This window comes from Python bivittatus, unplaced genomic scaffold (genome assembly GCF_059951505.1).
Source record: "Python bivittatus isolate LINGU-HERP-01145 unplaced genomic scaffold, Pbiv_v1 ctg000480_np1212, whole genome shotgun sequence".
NCBI lineage: Eukaryota > Metazoa > Chordata > Lepidosauria > Squamata > Pythonidae > Python > Python bivittatus.
In genome coordinates, this window is record NW_028277075.1 from 41,958,677 (window position 1) to 41,978,217 (window position 19,541).

The window sequence follows — 19,541 nt, forward strand, 5'->3', positions numbered from 1 at the left end:
GGGTCCGGCGGCTCTCCTCCTCTCCTCATGTTTTTTTCAAACTATAGTCCGGCCCCCCAACGTTCTGAGGGACCGTGAACTGGCCCCTGTTTAAAAAGTTTGAGGACCCCTGGTTTAGACTGTGACTTTGTGCAGACAAAATATGGGTGGAAAGTAGAATAAAACTTTTTAGAAATTTTCTCATTGGAACTGTGAAACATCAGAAATAAGTTTCACATACCCATCTCAGATAGAAGAGGAATTTCAACATGTCTCCCTCATCTCTTCCCAAAATGTGATGATGCACTAGTAAATGTGATCATCCAGATTAGTAAAGTGTGTTTCCACACTATAAGAACTGGAACATGTATGGGGCCAGTGATCTCATCCATGGTGCAAATCAGTTCATAAGAAGATACTACATGTAGATGTATAATCTCAACTAGCATTGCCAATGGCAAAGGGTTGTGAGAGCTGGTCCCACATACATGTGATGATTGGGTGATAAAACTGCCAATCAAAGCATGGCAGTGCAATGGGAGGATTGAACTGAGGAGAGAAGGATTTGGAAAGCAAGAACTGGTCTCAGAAACCTACCTTAAGAAACCCTCCGCCTGTTAGAAAGATAGGATTATAAGTATATTTAGCACCAGGGAAGACAAGTAGTGACATGCTGTAGATACATTGTAATACTAAGTGAACCTGTTTATAACTAAGAGTTGCTGGGAGTTAGGTGGCATATAAATTTAATAAATTATTATTGTTATTGTTATAATCTATTTTAAATTATTTAATAAACATGAGTTTATTTCTTCATTTAAATACTAAGAAAGTGACTGAGCCATCCTATATCTTTCCCCATGCTCCACCTAGTCATGTTATCTCAAAGATATAGAGAAATGAGGGGCAAAAATATTTCTAAACCAGAGGAAGAGTTTGAGGATGGCAGCAAGAGAAATAAATCCTTTAGGGGTCTTTGGAGTTAATGGAATAACATTTTAATTTTGAAAACCAAAAAGATGCACCCACAACAGAGATGGTATGAGGCAGGTTCTGTGCTATTTCTTTACTTCAAATACTGTTTTTATGTTATAAATTGAAAATAATGTTAATTGTATTGTCTGGAACAAAGAGTAAGAATGCCAGAATGACAGCGTGCACTTGGTGACATCATTATGCAAATGCTGTTCCGTACTTCCATTATGGCATATAGCACAAGTTAATAAGTTTAAGCACTGGTGTGGTGATGTTGTCCCTTTGCAGATAGAGTCATAAAAGGCAAGATGGTGGTCACAGCAGTGCGATTGAAGCCCCACCTCTTTGTACATATGTACAATGTCAGTGAACTCCCCTGTGGATATTGGTGTCCATGAATGTTAACCTATGATATTGTATCCCAGTTAGATACAGTATTGCTGAAGCAATCAAATAGCCAGCCAGAAATGATCTAAAATTCAAACCAAATATTTAGTAGGGTAACAGTGAGGAATATCTATGCAAACTAGGGAAATTAAATGTAGTGTTTTATAAACAACTCAATATGCTTCTTAACATTCGTTAGTTTATTATTTGCAAGTTATCCTAATCTTCATTGGGCCTCCAAGGCATGGTAATTTTATAGGCTTGTTTCTTAGCAACTACAGAAGGATCTTGCTTCTAATTCTGCAAGTAGCATATAGCTATCATAACTGATAATCATTGATAATTTTATCCCTCATTATTTTGCTCAATCTTAATTAAGGCATGTGTTTGTGAGAGTGCGAGATAAAGTAATTCTCATCTGTCTGGAATGTCCTGTAAGACTTAAGATATGCTCTACCTGAAATTTACAACCTAATCTCTATTATTGTAAAATGGAATAGGGAAGCATTTTATGTCTGTGCATTTGCAAGATCTTAATAATACATATATAGAGGAGTGCATCAATATGCAATATACTGCTTTGCGAGTTGTCTTTGAACTTACATTTCAGAGGTAAATAAGTAGTAGGTGAGAAGATGTGTTGAATGTGGACAGAATTGTGAATGTTTATGCATGATTGTGTATAAAAATCAATAATTTTTCCTATAAGTGAAATGCTTATCCTACAGTAAATATTTTCCAAATTAATATTTTCAGGCTAATTTTCGAAAATGTATGGACCTTGTTCATCACCACTCAGTTGAAAAAATAATAAAGATGCTAGACCGAGGACTTGATCCTAACTATCATGACTTAGAAAGTGGAGGTATGAAGTAAACAAAATTCTTAGTGAGAAACTAATTTATTTAATTAAAAATGAAAAATGTTGAATGTGTGAACTGTTGAATATGTTGGCCTATGACCGTAATAAACATCTGATTTGATTTGAACTGTTGAAAATGCATAATAAAACCCTATTGACTCCTAGACTGTTTATTTTTTTTCTTGTCTACTGTAGAAACCCCATTAACTCTGGCAGCTCAACTTAGCAATACCACAGAAGTAATCAAAGCACTGAAAAACGGAGGAGCTCATTTAGATTTTAGAGCCAAAGATGGAATGACAGCATTACATAAAGCAGCTAGAGCCAAGAACCAAGTGACCCTGAAGGTAAATTGAACAAGGCATATTGTTTAATAAAAGAGATATAAGTAAAAAGTTCTGCATTAATTTCTAGTGTGCTTAATGGATTTTTAAATCTAGATTTGCTCAAAGGTTTCTATCTTTGGCTTTTGGCTTTCAAGACTTACTTTCAACAAAGAATTCATTTGGTAGAAAGGAAAAGGATGTTGAAACTTTACTGTGTTAACTGTCATACAATGTAATATTTGTCTTTGGGAAAATGGAATAGTTCAAAGGTTATTTATCACAGCGGTTTCAACCTAAAATGTGTTTGTTCTGCTTGTCCTTTAATAATCATTAATTTATTTTGCTTTCTCAATTTGAAAGCATACAGATCCTGCTTATAATACAGTCAGATTCTGGAATAGTTATCTCCTGAATGCCTGAATTATTAATTATTAGATAAGAGTAATCATAGTTATTATGATCTTATATCATTTCTTTGTGATTATATACTGATGAATATTTTTACGTTACCCCACAACTCTATGGATTTCATTGCGGTGAGAAAAAAATGCAGGAGGTGAGAAAAGAAGAAGGGCATGAATTATCCCTTTTCTTTGCCTCTATCCTAAATTTGAAAATTAGACTTTTCAAGTAAAATGTACTTCCCAGCAGCAGCTGCACATGGAGGGGTGGGGGACAAAGGGGAATTGGTGTTGGGATGTCATGATGCAAGCCTAGCTCTTTTCTATCTGCTTCACGATGTCTCTTGACTTCCTAAAAGAGGTGGAGTTGGCATTCAAGATTCTGCAGACATTGCTGGGATTTCTTTTTACAGCCTGATATTTTAATCCTAAATATATAGCTAGTAAAAATCCTATAGGTTTAACCTAATGCGTTTCCAAGTATATAGTCATACTGTACAACTCATACCTTTGTGTATTTAACATCAGAAACATATTGGATTTACACAGCACACAAAATTATAATGTGATTTGTTTATCTTGGCTTAGTGTAATGTGTGAATCCAGCCATTGTGGTTTGTAAACCATAATTTATGGATTAGTATTATAAACCCATCATTCTGTTTGGTCAGCAAACAATGACTTAACTAAAGGGAAAAACAACAAATTATGTAATCAGATGGTTCACTATGTTCTCTGAGAGCTGTTCTCAAGTATACAATAGACTGCACAATCAGTTTACCACTATACTGAAAAGGATAAAAATATAAAAATAATGATAATTTACTAATTTACTTTTTAATTACTAATTTACTTTTGCTAAAATTTAAAATTACTTTACAGACCCTCTTAGAGCTTGGAGCATCTCCAAACTACAAAGATAGCTGTGGGTTGACACCATTGTATCACACTGCTGTAGTAGGAGGAGATCCATATTGTTGTGAGCTGCTACTACACGAGTATGCTACGGTTGGTTGCAGAGATGAAAATGGATGGCAGGAAATCCACCAGGTAGAAAGATACCCTAAAAAATTATTGGTTTTTCTGACACATTTTTATCTTTTGCTCAGATAATTTGTAATCTTATAATAATCTACGTAATGAAAAAATATTATGAAGAAAAGATTCTGAAATCAGTTCCATGGAATCCTCCAAATTACTGTACTTATAAATTTACTTCAGTAAAAATGGCTTTAAATAGAAGTGCTGTTTACTAAAATCATACAGCAATTTGAAACATATTTTTATTGCTGTTTCTATAAATACTGGATATTAATTTGTATGCTAACGTACGGCTTTAGTACCTGTTCACTCTTGCACAGAAAGCTATTTCATTTAGGGATGCAAAGATGAAACTCTTTACTTTGTGTGTTCACTTTCAAGAAAGCATCAGCTTTTTGATGATTTTTAGCAGTCTCAGTGAAAATATTCATGTTGCTTCACTACTGGGCCTTTCTGTGTTATTTTCTTTGCTCACTTGAACTTCATTATGAGGAGAGGATTTATTTATTTATTTTAGTAACTTCTTCAGTTGATTCTGATGTTTCCCTTCTAACCAATTATGGTTCTGTTTCTCTAAATGGCTGGTTTACACTTCTTGTTAATACATGTTAATTTTGTTAACAAAATGAAAATTTTATTTATTGTGTTGGTAAAAAGATAGTGAGATAATAACAAGATGATGCACCATTCCAGATATTATCAGATATTGCTTTCAGGTTTTGTGCTATAATGAAAGATGTAGGTATGTTTTTACTACTCCTTAAATGAAAGTTGTCATATAGTGATTAAAGTGTAAGTGTCCTGTGGTTCCTGTTGTTGCAAAGAGTCTCCGTCACTGGTAGAACTGAATGTGCTTCAGTTTTTTAGAAAGTGCAAATATCTTGTTTAGATCATTATAAAGTTCATCTCAGTGCTTATAGTGCCCTCTTGAGCTGATCAATAGAATTAACTTCTTCATTAGGCAATGCTGAACTTTCTCATCTAGCACATAATATCAGTAATTCTGAGGAATTATGAGGAGATAAACCATAAGTACGTTCACATGACAAGCTCTCCCAAGTTGTATCTTAATCATTTTAGTTTATTTAGTTTAATCATTTATTTAGTTAGCCCAGTTTTTCTTGGTGAATTAACCCACAACAGGTTTATATAACTTTTCAGTGCTTTAGGAGGTAAACTTGGAAAAGTGATCATTTTGGTTGTTGGACTCATAGATGGCTCTGGTAATCTTAGATCTAAACCCCTGTTTTATTTATTTCATTAATTTGCCAGCCACTTTTCAACTATAGCTCAAGAGACACTTAACAGATAAAACTCAAAATACAATAAAGACAAAATTTTAGTGAGTGATTAAAAATGTGGCACAAATAAACCTTCTCCCCAATGGAAAAACCAGAACAAGTATCTTACTTCAGATATGGGAAAGAAGAGCAGAATTCCAAGAAAGGTCTTCTAGGTAAAATTCTTCTAGATTTATATATTGAATTAAAAGATCACAAATCTAATAAAATATGTAATTTGGCCCTTAGGGCAGTGCCATGCATCAGAGACACCCCATTCTATAATCTCACTCATTTCTTGTCTTCCTTGTATAAAATATGTATACATTTTGTTTTCATTTTTAATAAGGGATCAAGAACATGATACTGATTGTAGGACCATTGACTAATATACCTATGACAATTTATTCTGGAGAAGGACACAACGTATAAAGGCATATCATGCCCAGTTATTGCATTTTTCAACCAGGAAGGTTATCTTCTCTTCTAATGTAGGTTCCATAACCAGATTTCCTTTAGATTTGTTGAACCAGCTAATTATGCTAAGTGGGGAGTTGTCAACTGACATTCCTGAAAGGCATCCTTTTAGGGAATATTGTTTTTAATTACTGTAAAACACCACTGCTAGTGTTTTGTATGATGATTTTGTACAATTTCTTTGCCAAATTTCTAGCATTGAATCTGTGGCTTCTAGGGAGGATGGGGCAAAGCACAATTAGTACAGACAGGTTGGGTATCTAATGCCATGGATCCATAAGTTTCTTAAGTCCTGTTTTGCTTAGAAGAGCAGTAAAGCTTGACTGAGACCAGTATATTCATGTCTTTCTTGACTGTCATATATTCAGTCATAATTTTCTATTAAAAAGATTCTGTGTGTACTGCATATCCTAGTTTGCACTAAGAACAATCACAAATATTCTGTGATAGTGTTTTTTGGCTGTAATCAGAGACAGATCAGGTTGGTTTATATCTATGATGTAAACATGAACAATGTAATTAGTTAATTTTGGGTAAAGCAACCTTTCTCAACCTGATAACCTTCCTGATACTCAAGAATGCAACTCTAAGATTTCCTAGCTAGCACTGCTAGGACATATTTAGGAATACATGGTTAGGGAAAATTGATGTATTACAATCAAGTTTTCTTCCACTAATTGTGTAGGGAATGAAATAGCTTGTTCTGATGAAGAAACCATCTGTTCCAAGTTGAGTTTTTTCAGTCATTTCAGGTACACACACATATAGATACACAGACAGCCATACACAGATACATACATGTATGTATACACACACATGCAGACACTCGCTATGGACTATACCCAGTACTTGCAGCCAACTTATTTCCTGCTTTTTAAAGAATTGCTTTCTTAGGGTGAGAATATGTCTATGATGCAAATCATATTTTTGAGCATTCCATAGATATAGATTTATAGCCTGCTACATAATCTTGTTATTCATGGGTTTTCATTATATTGCTGTTATGGAAAGTGCTGTTCTAGGTTTGGAAGTTGCATGACACAAGTAAAAAGTAAAATAAAAATAAAACAGAAATTTCCAATTTTCATGGAAATGCTATTGCTCACATTTTAATTTTTGTGAAATTTTCTTCCTAGAAACATTTATATGTAATTATCTATATCTATATCTATAATATTATGCCACCCAGAGTCACATCTTGTGAGATGGGTGGCCAGATAAATATGATAAATAAATAAATAATTAATACATATATACTCACCTACCCATGTGATTTACATCATATCTTTATTAGTTATAATTGTGACCTTACTATATGTATAAATATTAAGTATGTAAATATTTATCTTATGTATTATGTATTTAATAAATATATACATATTAAATATGTGTAAATATTAAGTATATTAAGATGGTGCCACATATAATCTTGTGGCTTGACCTTGAGGTATAGAGCAGAGAATGATAAAATGCTTCTTTAAATGGTTTTAGCTATTTCTCAAGAAATGTTTAATCACATCTCAGAAACACCATTCCTAGCGCCATCTGGTGGCCTTGTGTGTGTTTTTTTTACTTTGGAGGCTTATGAATAGATAATTTCAATTTGTAGCAGAAAACATTCTGTAACCATAATTTTAATACTTTTGTATCTTAGAAACATAATAAACATGAAATAATAATAAAAAAATAGATATGTAAGCATATTATAATAGGACCAATGGACTACATTATTCTTTTTATTGTAACATAGTTTTTACTTCTAGCATTGATAAAATCCTAAGAAGTAAATATTCATATAAAAATGGAATATATTGGTTTCTTTGGCTGTAAAAATAAACTGGAAGAGCTGACAAATGTATTCTTGAAGTACTCCTTTAAAATCAATTGATCAATATATATTGTAGCTAAGCTGTAATGTGGTTTATTTGCTTTTGGCTTAATATATGAATCCAACTTACGTTTGTAGACTGTGGGATGGCTTAGAAGTATATGTCTGTCTGTCTGTCTATCTATCTATCTAGCCTCTATGGCTCACTCAACAAGCCTTGGTTAAAAAACATAATTTAATATGACACTTCCATTTTAGGTTAGCAGATTTAGTTACAAACTGTCAGATGATAGGCTTTCTGTTAATGCAGTTCTTAGTTGTAAACCAAAGGAGTATGGACAAGAAGCTAATTCAGCATACCAACATTTCAGGTGATGGAGTAAGCCTCTATTCAAAATCAGTTTCCTTTTCCAGTAGTAGGTGTACAGCAGGAAGAATATCAAGAACAGTTCATTTCTATTGATATAAGTCCCTTAGATAGGGGGCTGTTTGAAGATATTATCATACAAATATTTCATGTCTTTTTCAGCCAAGTGTGTTTTATTCCCAAGCAGAATTCACAGCAAGGTAGTCCTGTTTAATAAATAACTCATTTATTAAAATGCCTAAAGTTTTCCAAATAGAGTACTGATTTTTTAAAATGTAGGTTAGTACCCAGTCATAAGATTATTTGTTTATTTAGTGAAACAATTTATATAGACACCCATCTCACTCTAGGAGGCAAACAAGGATTAAAACCAAAACAAAAGCACAGTATAAATAATAACCCAAACCAACAAAATAAACATAAGCATAGTGCAGAGATTTAAGAACATTCTACTTCTAATCCAAAAATAAGGCAAAAACAGTTAAAGAAGTAATTGGTTCAAGAAGTACTCTTTTTCCAAACGTAACTTTTGGTTTGAAATTTCTAACTTAATAAGTCATTAGGGGATATATGTTTTATATCATAGCTATTAATTTTTTTTAGATTTATTATTACTAGAATAATGTATTCATATGGTAATAGAGGAACAAATGTAATATTATTATGGGATTTGTTTCTTAGTATACTGTTGTATCAATTTGTTTCACTCTGTTTTTGTTCTTTTAAATTTGCTGGTCATTGACCGAATAAATATAATCAATCAATTAAGCAGTCCAGGGATTGGAACCAAACAGATCAGCCAACAGAGCTTATGTAACCTCTTGGTCCAAAAGCCTGGGAGAACTTCCAGGTTTCTGATGCCTTATGAAAGGTTAGCAAGGCCATATAACCAATGAGCACTGCTTAAAAAAACGATGCTCTTTGTTGTATTTGGTGCTATTTTAAAATATCTATCTAATTAATGTATAGACGTTTTTATTCTTGTTAGCTATCCATTTGATTAGGATGTTACTAGAGAAGGACCACATTATGACAATTTCTGATGAGAGGATCTGGGAAGTTGAATTCTTCATTTATATCTTTTGTTCTAGATGAGAAAAATGTTTAGGGGTTAGAGATAGAGTATGAATCTCTAATTAAATAGTTTAAATGTTTCACCGTCAAGTGTTTTAGTACTTCTGAAAATGGGCCAACTGGAGTCGCTCTTAAAAAACAGTTGCAGACGGTCACTTTATTAATTATACAGTTGGTAATAATACATGTTTGAGCTGTCTAAAGCAGACATCAGGTGGTGGGCACTGAATTATAATTTTATGTGAGTTTGCAGGCACCAAAAATAACATTTTTACTTGTAAAAAAAGTTCTAAAGTTATTTTAAAAGAAATTTAAAAAAATTAAATAGCCAAATCTTGCTAGTTTACCAAACATAGAGGTGTTATGAGATTTTGGTCATTTTTAAATAAAAAACCCCCGAACTGGTCAGTTGGTTGCTTGTGTCAGTATTCATCATCTAGTGTAAATAACTTGTTTATATCATTCTCAAAGCTTTAAAATTTCAGGGATATAAATGACAATTTATGTTACGATTGACAGATTGTTAATTAAAATATGAACACTTTATTTTATAGGCTTGTCGATATGGGCATGTCCAGCATTTAGAACATTTTCTGTTTTATGGAGCAGATATGGGAGCTCAGAATGCATCTGGAAACACAGCGTTGCATATCTGTGCACTTTACAATCAGGTTAGTTATTACAGTTTTGCTATTGATGTAATAGAGAAATATTCTCTTATAGCATGGGTAGTGTAGTTTGCATTCATATGATGAGAAAATTTAAGTTACTATTAGCATACGTGATGCTCAGTCAGTTTTTCAGTCAAGCAATAGTTATTCATGGTGACATACATAACTAGTTATGTGCAGAACAATAGCATGTATTAATCTCTGCACGTGTCGATGTTTTGTATAGGGATGAGAAACTTACTCTTTTTTTAGATCATGCTGACCTAGTTGTTTCATGTCCAGAATATCATGAACTACTTACTATTCTGGAAAATTTACTAATAGAAGACTATTATATTATCTATGACATAGTGAGATCAGTATGATCCAAAAGGAACTGGAGTTTTCATGTATTATCTATCTCTGGAATGCTGATTTTTGTACACAACTATTTTGGGGGATTTTTAGGCAGGCTTTTTGAACACTTGTAACAGCTGGAAACAGCAACCTGGTTCACATGTAATACCGGTTCATAATGTCTTTTGTTTGATTTTTGCTTAGGTTGGTATGTGATTAGTTTAAACTATTGTTTTAAAAAAATCTGGCTTTGTATTATGTTTGAACTAGGCCAGTTGGTGTAATCATGTTTGGATGTCAGTTCCACTGTAGCAATACAAAGATTCTTATAAGCCCGTAGAAGGTGACTACCTTAGGGAATCAGCTATTAAAAATTCTAAAATACAGTCCATGAATACATTTATTTGGAAGTGGGATGTCTTGGGGAAGTGGGATACATTTTATTTTTTGGAATTGGGCCATGTACTTGGATATTCCTGGATCTAGCGAGATCAAGTTAAAGCAGCAGTTAATAATTCTATGGCTAGTTAACAATTCTGTATCATGTTAGAATATCAAAATGGGAGTAGTAAAAGGATGAAGCTATGACTGGGGTAGAACAAACTGAGGAATAATCAGAGAAGATAATGAAATAATAACTGAGAAGTTTAATGGTTTAACTTGGCTAGATTTTTTCATACAAACAGCTGGAGGTTTTATAAGAGGAAGTAGAAGTTAATTATTTACCCTGGTCATTTCACCCACCAGAAGAAAGCAATCAGTTAGTTGACATACACACACATTTGTACAAATGGTGTACACAATGTGATTATGGGAAATAACATATTTTACGGTATAAATCTCTGGTTATTTTTGATGTTATGCATAAATGATGATATCTCCCTGTGTCACACAAATCATCTTTATTAGTTTTGTTAAAACCAATAGGTTTTATATTTATGACAAACAAGGTTTTAGTTTATTTCCAAAACTTCAGTATTACAGTATTGGGTTTATAATGCTGCTCTGCGTTAGAAATACACAAGTAATGAGGCCAGTTGTAACATCTGTTAAAACATCTGCTTCTTAATTACTGCTCAATTGTGAAAACATTGTCAAAGCAAACATATTTCCTTTCCTTGCTAGGCTAAAATGCCTGTTTGTTTTAGAAAGGATTAGTAGTTGGAGATGACTCTATTAGTATGATAGGAAAAAATGCAAAAGGACACGTATCATGGGGAAAAAAAAGTAATATACTGTAACTAACAAAGCACTTTTTGACAGTGTCTTATTTCTGCTACAGTTGATGGGCAATGTTTATAGTTTATTTTTATAATTGAGGATGTATAATGTAGTTGGAAGATAAATTATATTTCACTTAATTTTTTTTTTTAGTTTAAATTAGGGGACACAGCCAAAGTCCCCATAGCTCCATTATAGCTGCCCTTGGAGCCCCAGAAACTGTGCTACCAAAATATGTGGCAACTCACCAATTCAGGGTGGTATGATTTCTTGAGTTCTTAAAACTCAAAATAAGCTTAACATAATTTACCTTAAAAAAAAAAAAAATCCATCTTCTTCCTTTAAAAAAAACGAAAAAAAACCCCTCTAATCCACTAATCCCCAAACCAATAAGGGCCTTAAATTTTGGCCCATCCCCTCTATTGATGACAGTATTTCAGCATCACTTTCTCTCTGCTGTCCTTGGAGGCTCAAAAAAGTGTAACTTTCAGCCCCAAAACAATTGCCATCCCTGACTGAGATGCTGGAAACAGAAAATTATCTGGTAGTGGTTATCAAAACCTTTTACTTGTTTACGTTAGGGATAAAAGTTTCTATTGGTCTTCATTTAGAAGAATGTTATGAATAATATTTCAGTCCTATTGAAGTCAGTAGTGATTAGGATGAATGCATTTAATAAATCAGAAACTAAATCTGGAAGCTATTGCAGATTTTTAAAAAATACATTAACTACTGTCTACTTGAGTATCTGTGAATCTTTCCAGGGAGAAATCACAGTGTAATAAATGATAGTTGGGAAGTGTATAATAATATCTGGTTCAAACTGTGTAAGTTCATTGGACAAGATTTCAGAAGTGGTTTGCCATTGCCTCCTCCCTAGGGCTGAGAGAGAGTGACTGGCCCAAAGTCACTCAGAGGGCTTTGTGCCTCAGGCAGGACTAGAACAATATCTTATTTTACAATATATTTTACAATAATTCCTTCTTTAGCCTACAACATCCCTTGTCCTTTTTTGTTGGCTATATTGGCTAAAGTTGATAGGTGATAAAACCCAAAACATCTGTAGATAAGCAGGAAGTCTGTCTTTGTACTGCATTCTTTTTTTTTTTCTACAGCTGTTTCAAACTTAAAATACTTCCAAACTGATTAAAACAGGCTGGCTGACACCATTCCTCCTTCCGGATAGGAAAAGAGTGTGTGAAAGAACAAGAACAGAAAAGGAGGGTAACACACCCAGTCTCCAACTGATTAGCTCGAGGAAAAGAACTGACAGTTTCCTGAAGTCCAAAATGGAGCAACTTTTGTCCATTTTGGTTTAGGAGTTAAAAAAAAATTACATTACTTTTCTCATTATTTGGATGTATTTTTGGATTGGGCTTAGGGGAAAAAAGTTCTCACAGTGGCAAACAGTGCTCCATCCCCAGTTAGTTTTTATTGTAATTGATAAATACAGTAACAGAATGTCTTTTTCCAAAAACCTAGTCCCTGTCTGAGTGGGATTAAGATAATTATTAACAGTTTTTAAAAAGTCTGTGGCTTCAGATGGCCTGCTTATTATTATTCATATAGAAATGAAGATTGTAACAAACTACTTATTTACAGGACAGCTGTGCAAGAGTATTGTTGTTACGGGGTGCAAACAAGGAATTAAAGAACTATAATAATCAGTCACCATTTCAGGTAAGAATAAAGAAAGCAATCTTCTTCGGTGTAGATCGGTTTAAATTGCAATTGAACATATATTTAATGCATTGGGTAAAAGAGTATGAACGTGAAATCAAATTACACTGATTTTCATACATTTGTATGCCACTCTTTGAGAAGATCAGGGTTGCTTATAGGATTCATTTCTTCTTACATTTACAGTAATTTTGTGATAAAGGGAAGGCTAAAATATAATATGAAATGCTGGGTTAGTAGAGTTTTGGTTTGTACTCTTTTGGGCTCTGTTAGATTTTGTAAATATATTCCTACATAATATAGTGCAATATATTAACAATTTAATGTTTTCACTTGATGTGTAAGGTTGTTACCTAGCATGAAAGATTTGTTTTTTGTTTTTTAAATCTTACTATTTTTGCAATTTTTCACAGGAAATTATACTGACACCAGTATATAGACCCACTTCTATTCCAAATTAAGAAAGGCAACAAAGATAATTAGAATGATGGTCACAATTATTTTCTCCTTCCTGATTTTTTTCAGTTCATGTAGCATGAAAATGGAAGGCAAATTACATTATGTAATTAGTATAGCCATATAGTAATGTATATGGCTTATTCTAGTTCACTGAATAAGCTTTTGTGTGTGGAACAGATGTTTCAAAATGTTCACCAAACTGGTGTCTGAAATAATGTTGTCCAGAATTCTGTCACCTTGGCCTATTTATAACGTCACTTGATTTCCCAAGGATACTCAGTAAGCTCCAGATATGAAAAAGGATTTAAATTTGAATTTTCCATATGGAAAATCATACCAGTATCTGTGTATCATACTATATTCACTGTACCGTCTGTTGTGGAATATTGGTAACAGTATTCCTGCCTTGCAAGGTGACTCTCTAGATTAAAACTCCTGAGTTGCATAGAATAGTGTAAGTGGGCTTGGGGTAAAACTGGGCTTTAGTTGTGCTTGTGGCTTAGGGTCTTGGTATTTACAAGACCATCTTTCCCAGAAAAATTCTGCTGATTCATTTTGGGTGAACAGAGAATGTGTCAGGTTCAGCCCAAGAAACTTAGCGGGACAATTCTGGAACAGTTCAGTTACTTTATTAGCTTACGCCTACTAGACAGAATCCCACCAGACTAACTCTAAGCCCAACGACCGCAACTAAACACTCTGAATTCCTTAGGATGGTGCCAGTCTCATCCTCTTAGTTTTCACATGCTCAGGCTGCGGGCTGAGGAGTTGCTTGAGATTCTTCTCACTTTCCCCATGACCTTGGACCTCCTCACTCAAGCCTTCTATCACAGAATGCCTGTTGAGAGGTACAACAGGAAAAGGGCATTCTTTGTGGGGTATGCCCTTTTCTGGCTTGTCCCCCAAGGTGAGGGCAAGTCTATTCTCATGGCCTTTGGAAGCTTGTTAAAATGTAGCTTTTCTGGAAGGTTTCTGGAAATTAAATGGTACAGATAATCCTCAACTTAAAACCACAATTGGGACTGGAATTTCCATCAAAGCAATGCAGTTGTAAAGCACGATGTCATGTAACCACATTGCTTAGCAACAGCAATCCGGGCAGTCCTGGTTGCTGTTGTAGCCCCAAGATGCGCAGGGTGTTAAGCAGGAAGAGGCAGGAGTCACAGATAAGGAGCATGGGGTGCTGGGGGGGAAGTCTGGGGTCTGGAAGGCCAACGCAGGCCATGCATGAGTTGGGAAGGGGGGTGCTGCAGTGTGGCGATGCTCAGAAGTCTGGGGAAAGAATACGCTGGAGCTCAGGGGCTTCCTGGCATGCCACGGCTCTGGGGCTGCAAAAAGAGCCGCAGCATGCCAGGAAGCCCCTTTGGGCTGCACAAAGCCTAGTCCCAGCAAAAAGCCCCAGAGCCACGGTGCCCCAGGAAGCCCGTCTGCACTGCACGAAGCCCAGCCCCAGCCTGGCCCAGCAGCATGGCACAAAGGGGCTTCCTGATTCCTGCTGCTGCCCTAGGAGGCCCCAGCCACCCCAACCCAGCCACCCTCACTGCCCTGCACTCCAAGATCCCTGCTGTCCTACACTCTGCCACCCCAGCTGGCCTTCATTGTCTTCTCGCTCCTGCTGCTGACAAGGATGCCCAGCCTGGCCCTTCACAAGGCAACTGTTAGCTGCACGAGGCTTTCTTCCCAAGGTTGTGCACAGCAGTTTCCTCATGAGATCTGGGGAAGATAGCCTCATGTGGCCAGTAGCTGCCTTGCAAAGGGCCAGGGTGAAGATCAGCTAGGGCAGCAGGGGCTGTGAAGTGCAGGGGGCCAAAAGATCATAAATGTGGGGGAGATAGGTAGGTGTGGTGAGTTGAAGCGTCCCTGCAGTCATAAGTGCAGGCAGGTTGCCAAGCATCCGAATTTTGATCATGTGATCGCAGGGTTGCTGCAACAGCTGTAACTTTGGGCACCGGTCGTAAGTCCCTTCATTCAGTGTTGTTGTAACTTGGAACGGTCGCTGAATGAATGGTTGTAAGTTGACGACTACCTGTAGTAGAGCCATTGGCACCAGACAGATAAATGTAGTATGTCTTATGGATTATGTTTTATTCAAAGTGTATTTTATTAACTTACTGCATTATTAAATTTTGTATATTTACACATGAAATGTTCTAAAACAACTCAGTTATCAATCACAGTATACCCTTTCCTAAACCCTTTTTGTTCTTCCCCGAAGACATTTTTTTCTGCTGCCCAAGTCTCTAGTGTGGTTAACAGGAATCTAACATAATTTTTTCTTTGCCACAGTGTTAATTAAATTGCAAAGTCTGTAGTCTAAAGGCAATGATCTATAACATTTAAAAAAGATTCTGTTATCGATTGGAGTATTTATTTTATTTATTTATTATTAAACTTGTATGCCGCCCATCTCCCCCAATGGGTGACTCTGGGTGGCTCACAATAACAAAAAAGAACAAACACACCAATCCCTCCAACAGTGACTAAAATCCATAAATAATTAAAATACAAACATACATTAAAAATGTCCTACCCCCCCCCCCCCCGTATATTTTAGCACTAAAACCTTCAAGATGCTGGGCGGGAGCCAAAACCCATCACCCCACCAGCCATCTCCACAGGTGCGAGCCCCTATCCGGCCCCCAGGCCTTCTGGCAGAGCCAGGATTTAACCTATTTTCTGAAGGCCATGAGGGAGGGGGCACACCGGACCTCGGGAGGCAAGACGTTCCATAGGGCGGGAGCCACAGCAGAAAAGGCCCTCTGCCTAGACCCCACCAATCGGAATTCCTTGACCAGTGGGGTCTGCAACCTGCCCCTTCTGTTGGACCGAGTGGGATGGGCTGAAACAACTGGGGCGAGACGGTTCCTCAGATAACCTGGTCTTGTGCCATGAAGGGCTTTAAAGGTGATGACCAACACCTTGAATTGGATCCTGAAACAAACTAGCAACCTATGCAGCTCACGCAACAGCGGTGTTATATGTGCCCTCCTAGGGGCATTGAGAACTGTCCGCGCCGCCGCATTCTGTACCAGCTGTAGCTTCCGGATATTCTTCAAGGGTAGCCCCATGTAGAATGCGTTGCAGTAGTCAAACCCAGAGGTGACCAGGGCATGGGTGACCGTGCAGAGGGCCTCCTAAGTATATTGCTTAGGTCATTGCTATGTTGGTTTTTTTAACTGATGCTCTTATTTTGTGGACCACTTAGACCCCTCTCAGGATTGTAGCAGTGCATATATTTTATAAATAATAAATACTAGCCAAAATGTGCCAAAAATGACATTTATTATATCCTTATACCATTAGCACTGAAGGCTGCACATGGCATGAATACAGGTAGAGCAAGTAACCCAGTTGATTCTTTCCCTACCTTACTAAAAGTAAGAATCCATAGGCTGGTGATAGCTGCATATTATTTTCCAGTGAATGGTAGCAATGGAATGGGATGAGTTTTGGAAAAAAACCTGAACAACGTCCTGAATGAATCTGATTCAGGTGGAAAAATTATTCTGTTAGGTAAACGTTAATGAATAGATGGCAATGATATAAGAGTAAAGAAAAAAATGACTTTATCATTTGGAAGTCCAAGAATGTATTAGAGGTGGGTTTTTTTGGTAAGTATTTGCTTGTTTTGGTTTAAGTCTAAGTCTATCTGTGTGTAGACATGGCAAAAAAAGAAAAAACATGATTGATTGTATATGATGTAAGATTGAGAGATTTACAGAAGGATGCAAGGTTGACAAGACTTTTTGAATGTGAGACAGATCATCCTTTGATAGTGCAAGAGTGGATTTTGACACTATCAAATGGACCTGGAAGAAAAGGGGGAAAAAGAGGGAAGACACTAGAATGGAAAGAGAAAATGCTATGGAAATGTATGAGAAGAAAGGTGAATTTCCTAATAGAATGAATAGAAAGTAGATGTAAAGAAAAAGGATGTGGAAGTTGTTTGAAACTGAGTGAAAGGAATTATATTACAAAAGTAAATAAATGTGGGGAGATATGCAAACAGGACATATGAAAAAGATACTTGGTGAAATGAAGTAAAAGAGGCTGTAGATGAGAAAAAATATACATAAGAGTGAAAGAAAGGTATTTTATAATGAGAATAGAAAGAAAAAGTTGAAAAAATGGAGACAGAGAACAGGAATCATTAAGACTAAAAGAGTCAAAGAAAAGGAAAGGCAAACTTTAAAAAATGTTTTGGAAGTAGATGAAGAGGGCTAAACAAAGACCCTCCAGTGGAGTGAGGAGTATTAAGAATTAAAGTAATCAAATAATTTGGGATAAAACTGAAGTGAGAGGATACTGAAATGAGCATTTTAAAGATCTGTATAGTAAGGATAGTGATATGTCAAAGAATAGAACTGAAATGAATACTATAAATATTAATGTCCATTAAAAAAATGAATGAAAAAGAAATGATAAATGCTGTGACAATGTTGACCTCTGGCCAAGTTGATGACATTCTGAGTTTCAATTTGTTCTTCTCAGCCCTCTGTAAGCTGTTGAGAACTACATCTGGATTGCTTGCTAAAAATATTTGATAAGCAGAGACATTAATTAAGCAATTTTCTACTAACTTTGGAGGTTTAGTGATAATATGCCTTATAAACATAAGAAACTTCTTCTTCCCCTCCTATTTTATCCACTGTCTCAAACAAAGATAAACAAATCCTTACCAGCTGCTGAACCACTTATTTCTGTGCCTGGGAGTTTGGTTCTATCAGAAGAGGCAATTGTTTTCACTGATAATCTAATAAAAATTTATTTGATAATAAAACCAGACTGGAGATGTGCAGTGTGCAATTTTAACTCTTCAGTTGCTATCCAGAGTTGAACAAAGAGAAGAAACTAATTTTGAGTTCATTTTCATGGTACATTCCCTAAATAGAAGGCTCATGGAATATGTGTCAAAAGATTGCATTATGGAAACTATGTCAGTTGTCTCCTCTTATATTTAATTTGGTTTCAGAAACACTAGCTTGTTTTATTAGACTATTTAGCGATATTCAATTTGTAGGCCGCCCATGGTTGCTTGCTTTGTGAGATGGGCAGCCGTATAAATTGGATAAATAAATATAAATACATAAATATAAGTAGCATACAAGTAGTTACTGTATGCAGATTATATTTTGGGTTTTCTCAATGATTACTAAAATTATTTATATAATTTGTGCATGTTGCACAACAATATGGTAAATTTTCTGGATATGAAATAAAGGGGAACAATTCTAACATTTTGCCAATAGGTAACTTACAGGTTTCTATATGTCTAACCATAGGTTTCTATGGAAACATGTAAAAAGTGGGACTTCATTTGTTTAGATCATTGGTTCTCAACGGGGGCGGTACCGCCCCCGGGAGGTGGTGGGAGGATGCTGAGGGGCGGTGAACTTGTTTTGGTCGGTAGGGGGGCGGTGGGCATATTTTGGGTGGTAGAGGGGCGATGAGCATGTTTTGGCATTCAAACTTAATTTTAAAACTCCCAAAAAAATTTATTAAATTGATTATCCGGTTTACCAGCAATAAAACGAACTTACGCGATGGCTGCCCTCACGCACTTCTAAGAATGGTGAGATGAATTTGTATTCTAGGTAGGATGACCTTGAAGAACTCGACACTACGATTCTTCTCCGATCCTAACCAGCACAGCGTGTACGTCAGCTGTTTTCCCGTGCGATTAATCGCAGCGCGTGCGTCAGCTGTCTTCCCGCGCGATTAATCGTGTGTACGTTGAGCGTCCTTTCAATATGAATGTTTGATTTGACCCGTGTTTCTTGAGTTGCTTTTCGTTCGCTTCATTTCTGTTTTTTCCCCTCAGTTTCGATTTACTTTCATTGTTTATTTGGCCAGTCGGCTAGGTAAGCGCACTTATTAGTTCTTTATCGTGGTCGTGAATTATTAATTTTGAGAAATAGTTATCTTTCCCTCATCATATTTTTCACCATCCAGCCACCATCCACCATCCACCAAAATTAAAAAAAAGAGCATCAAAAAAATAAATAAACGTATTTACAGCATTTTGAAATAAACGTATTTACATAAAAGAGCATTTAAGCATTTTTTTTGCATTAGTCATTTTAATTTTGATAAAAGGAATGCAATTACCTTCCAGGGCAAAAGTATCGAGTTAAATCGAACAAATTTGGTGTGTAAGTCTACTGAAAAAAATTACTT

The 19,541-nt window shown here is 35.7% G+C and overlaps 1 protein-coding gene across 12 annotated transcripts in view; it reads left to right on the forward strand.

The window, feature by feature from the left end:
* Positions 1 to 19,541, forward strand: part of SHANK2 (SH3 and multiple ankyrin repeat domains 2) — a 395,084-nt gene that overhangs the window by 45,155 nt on the left and 330,388 nt on the right. For 10 of the 12 annotated variants that reach the window (XM_088145802.1, XM_088145800.1, XM_088145797.1 and 7 more), the window contains 5 exons: positions 2,098 to 2,206; positions 2,399 to 2,550; positions 3,813 to 3,980; positions 9,552 to 9,668; positions 12,828 to 12,905. In XM_088145802.1, coding sequence (XP_088001928.1) covers positions 2,098 to 2,206; positions 2,399 to 2,550; positions 3,813 to 3,980; positions 9,552 to 9,668; positions 12,828 to 12,905 — 624 coding nt within the window. The remainder of the gene's footprint in view (positions 1 to 2,097; positions 2,207 to 2,398; positions 2,551 to 3,812; positions 3,981 to 9,551; positions 9,669 to 12,827; positions 12,906 to 19,541) is intronic. The other 2 variants (XM_088145806.1, XM_088145808.1) reach the window with 1 other exon arrangement.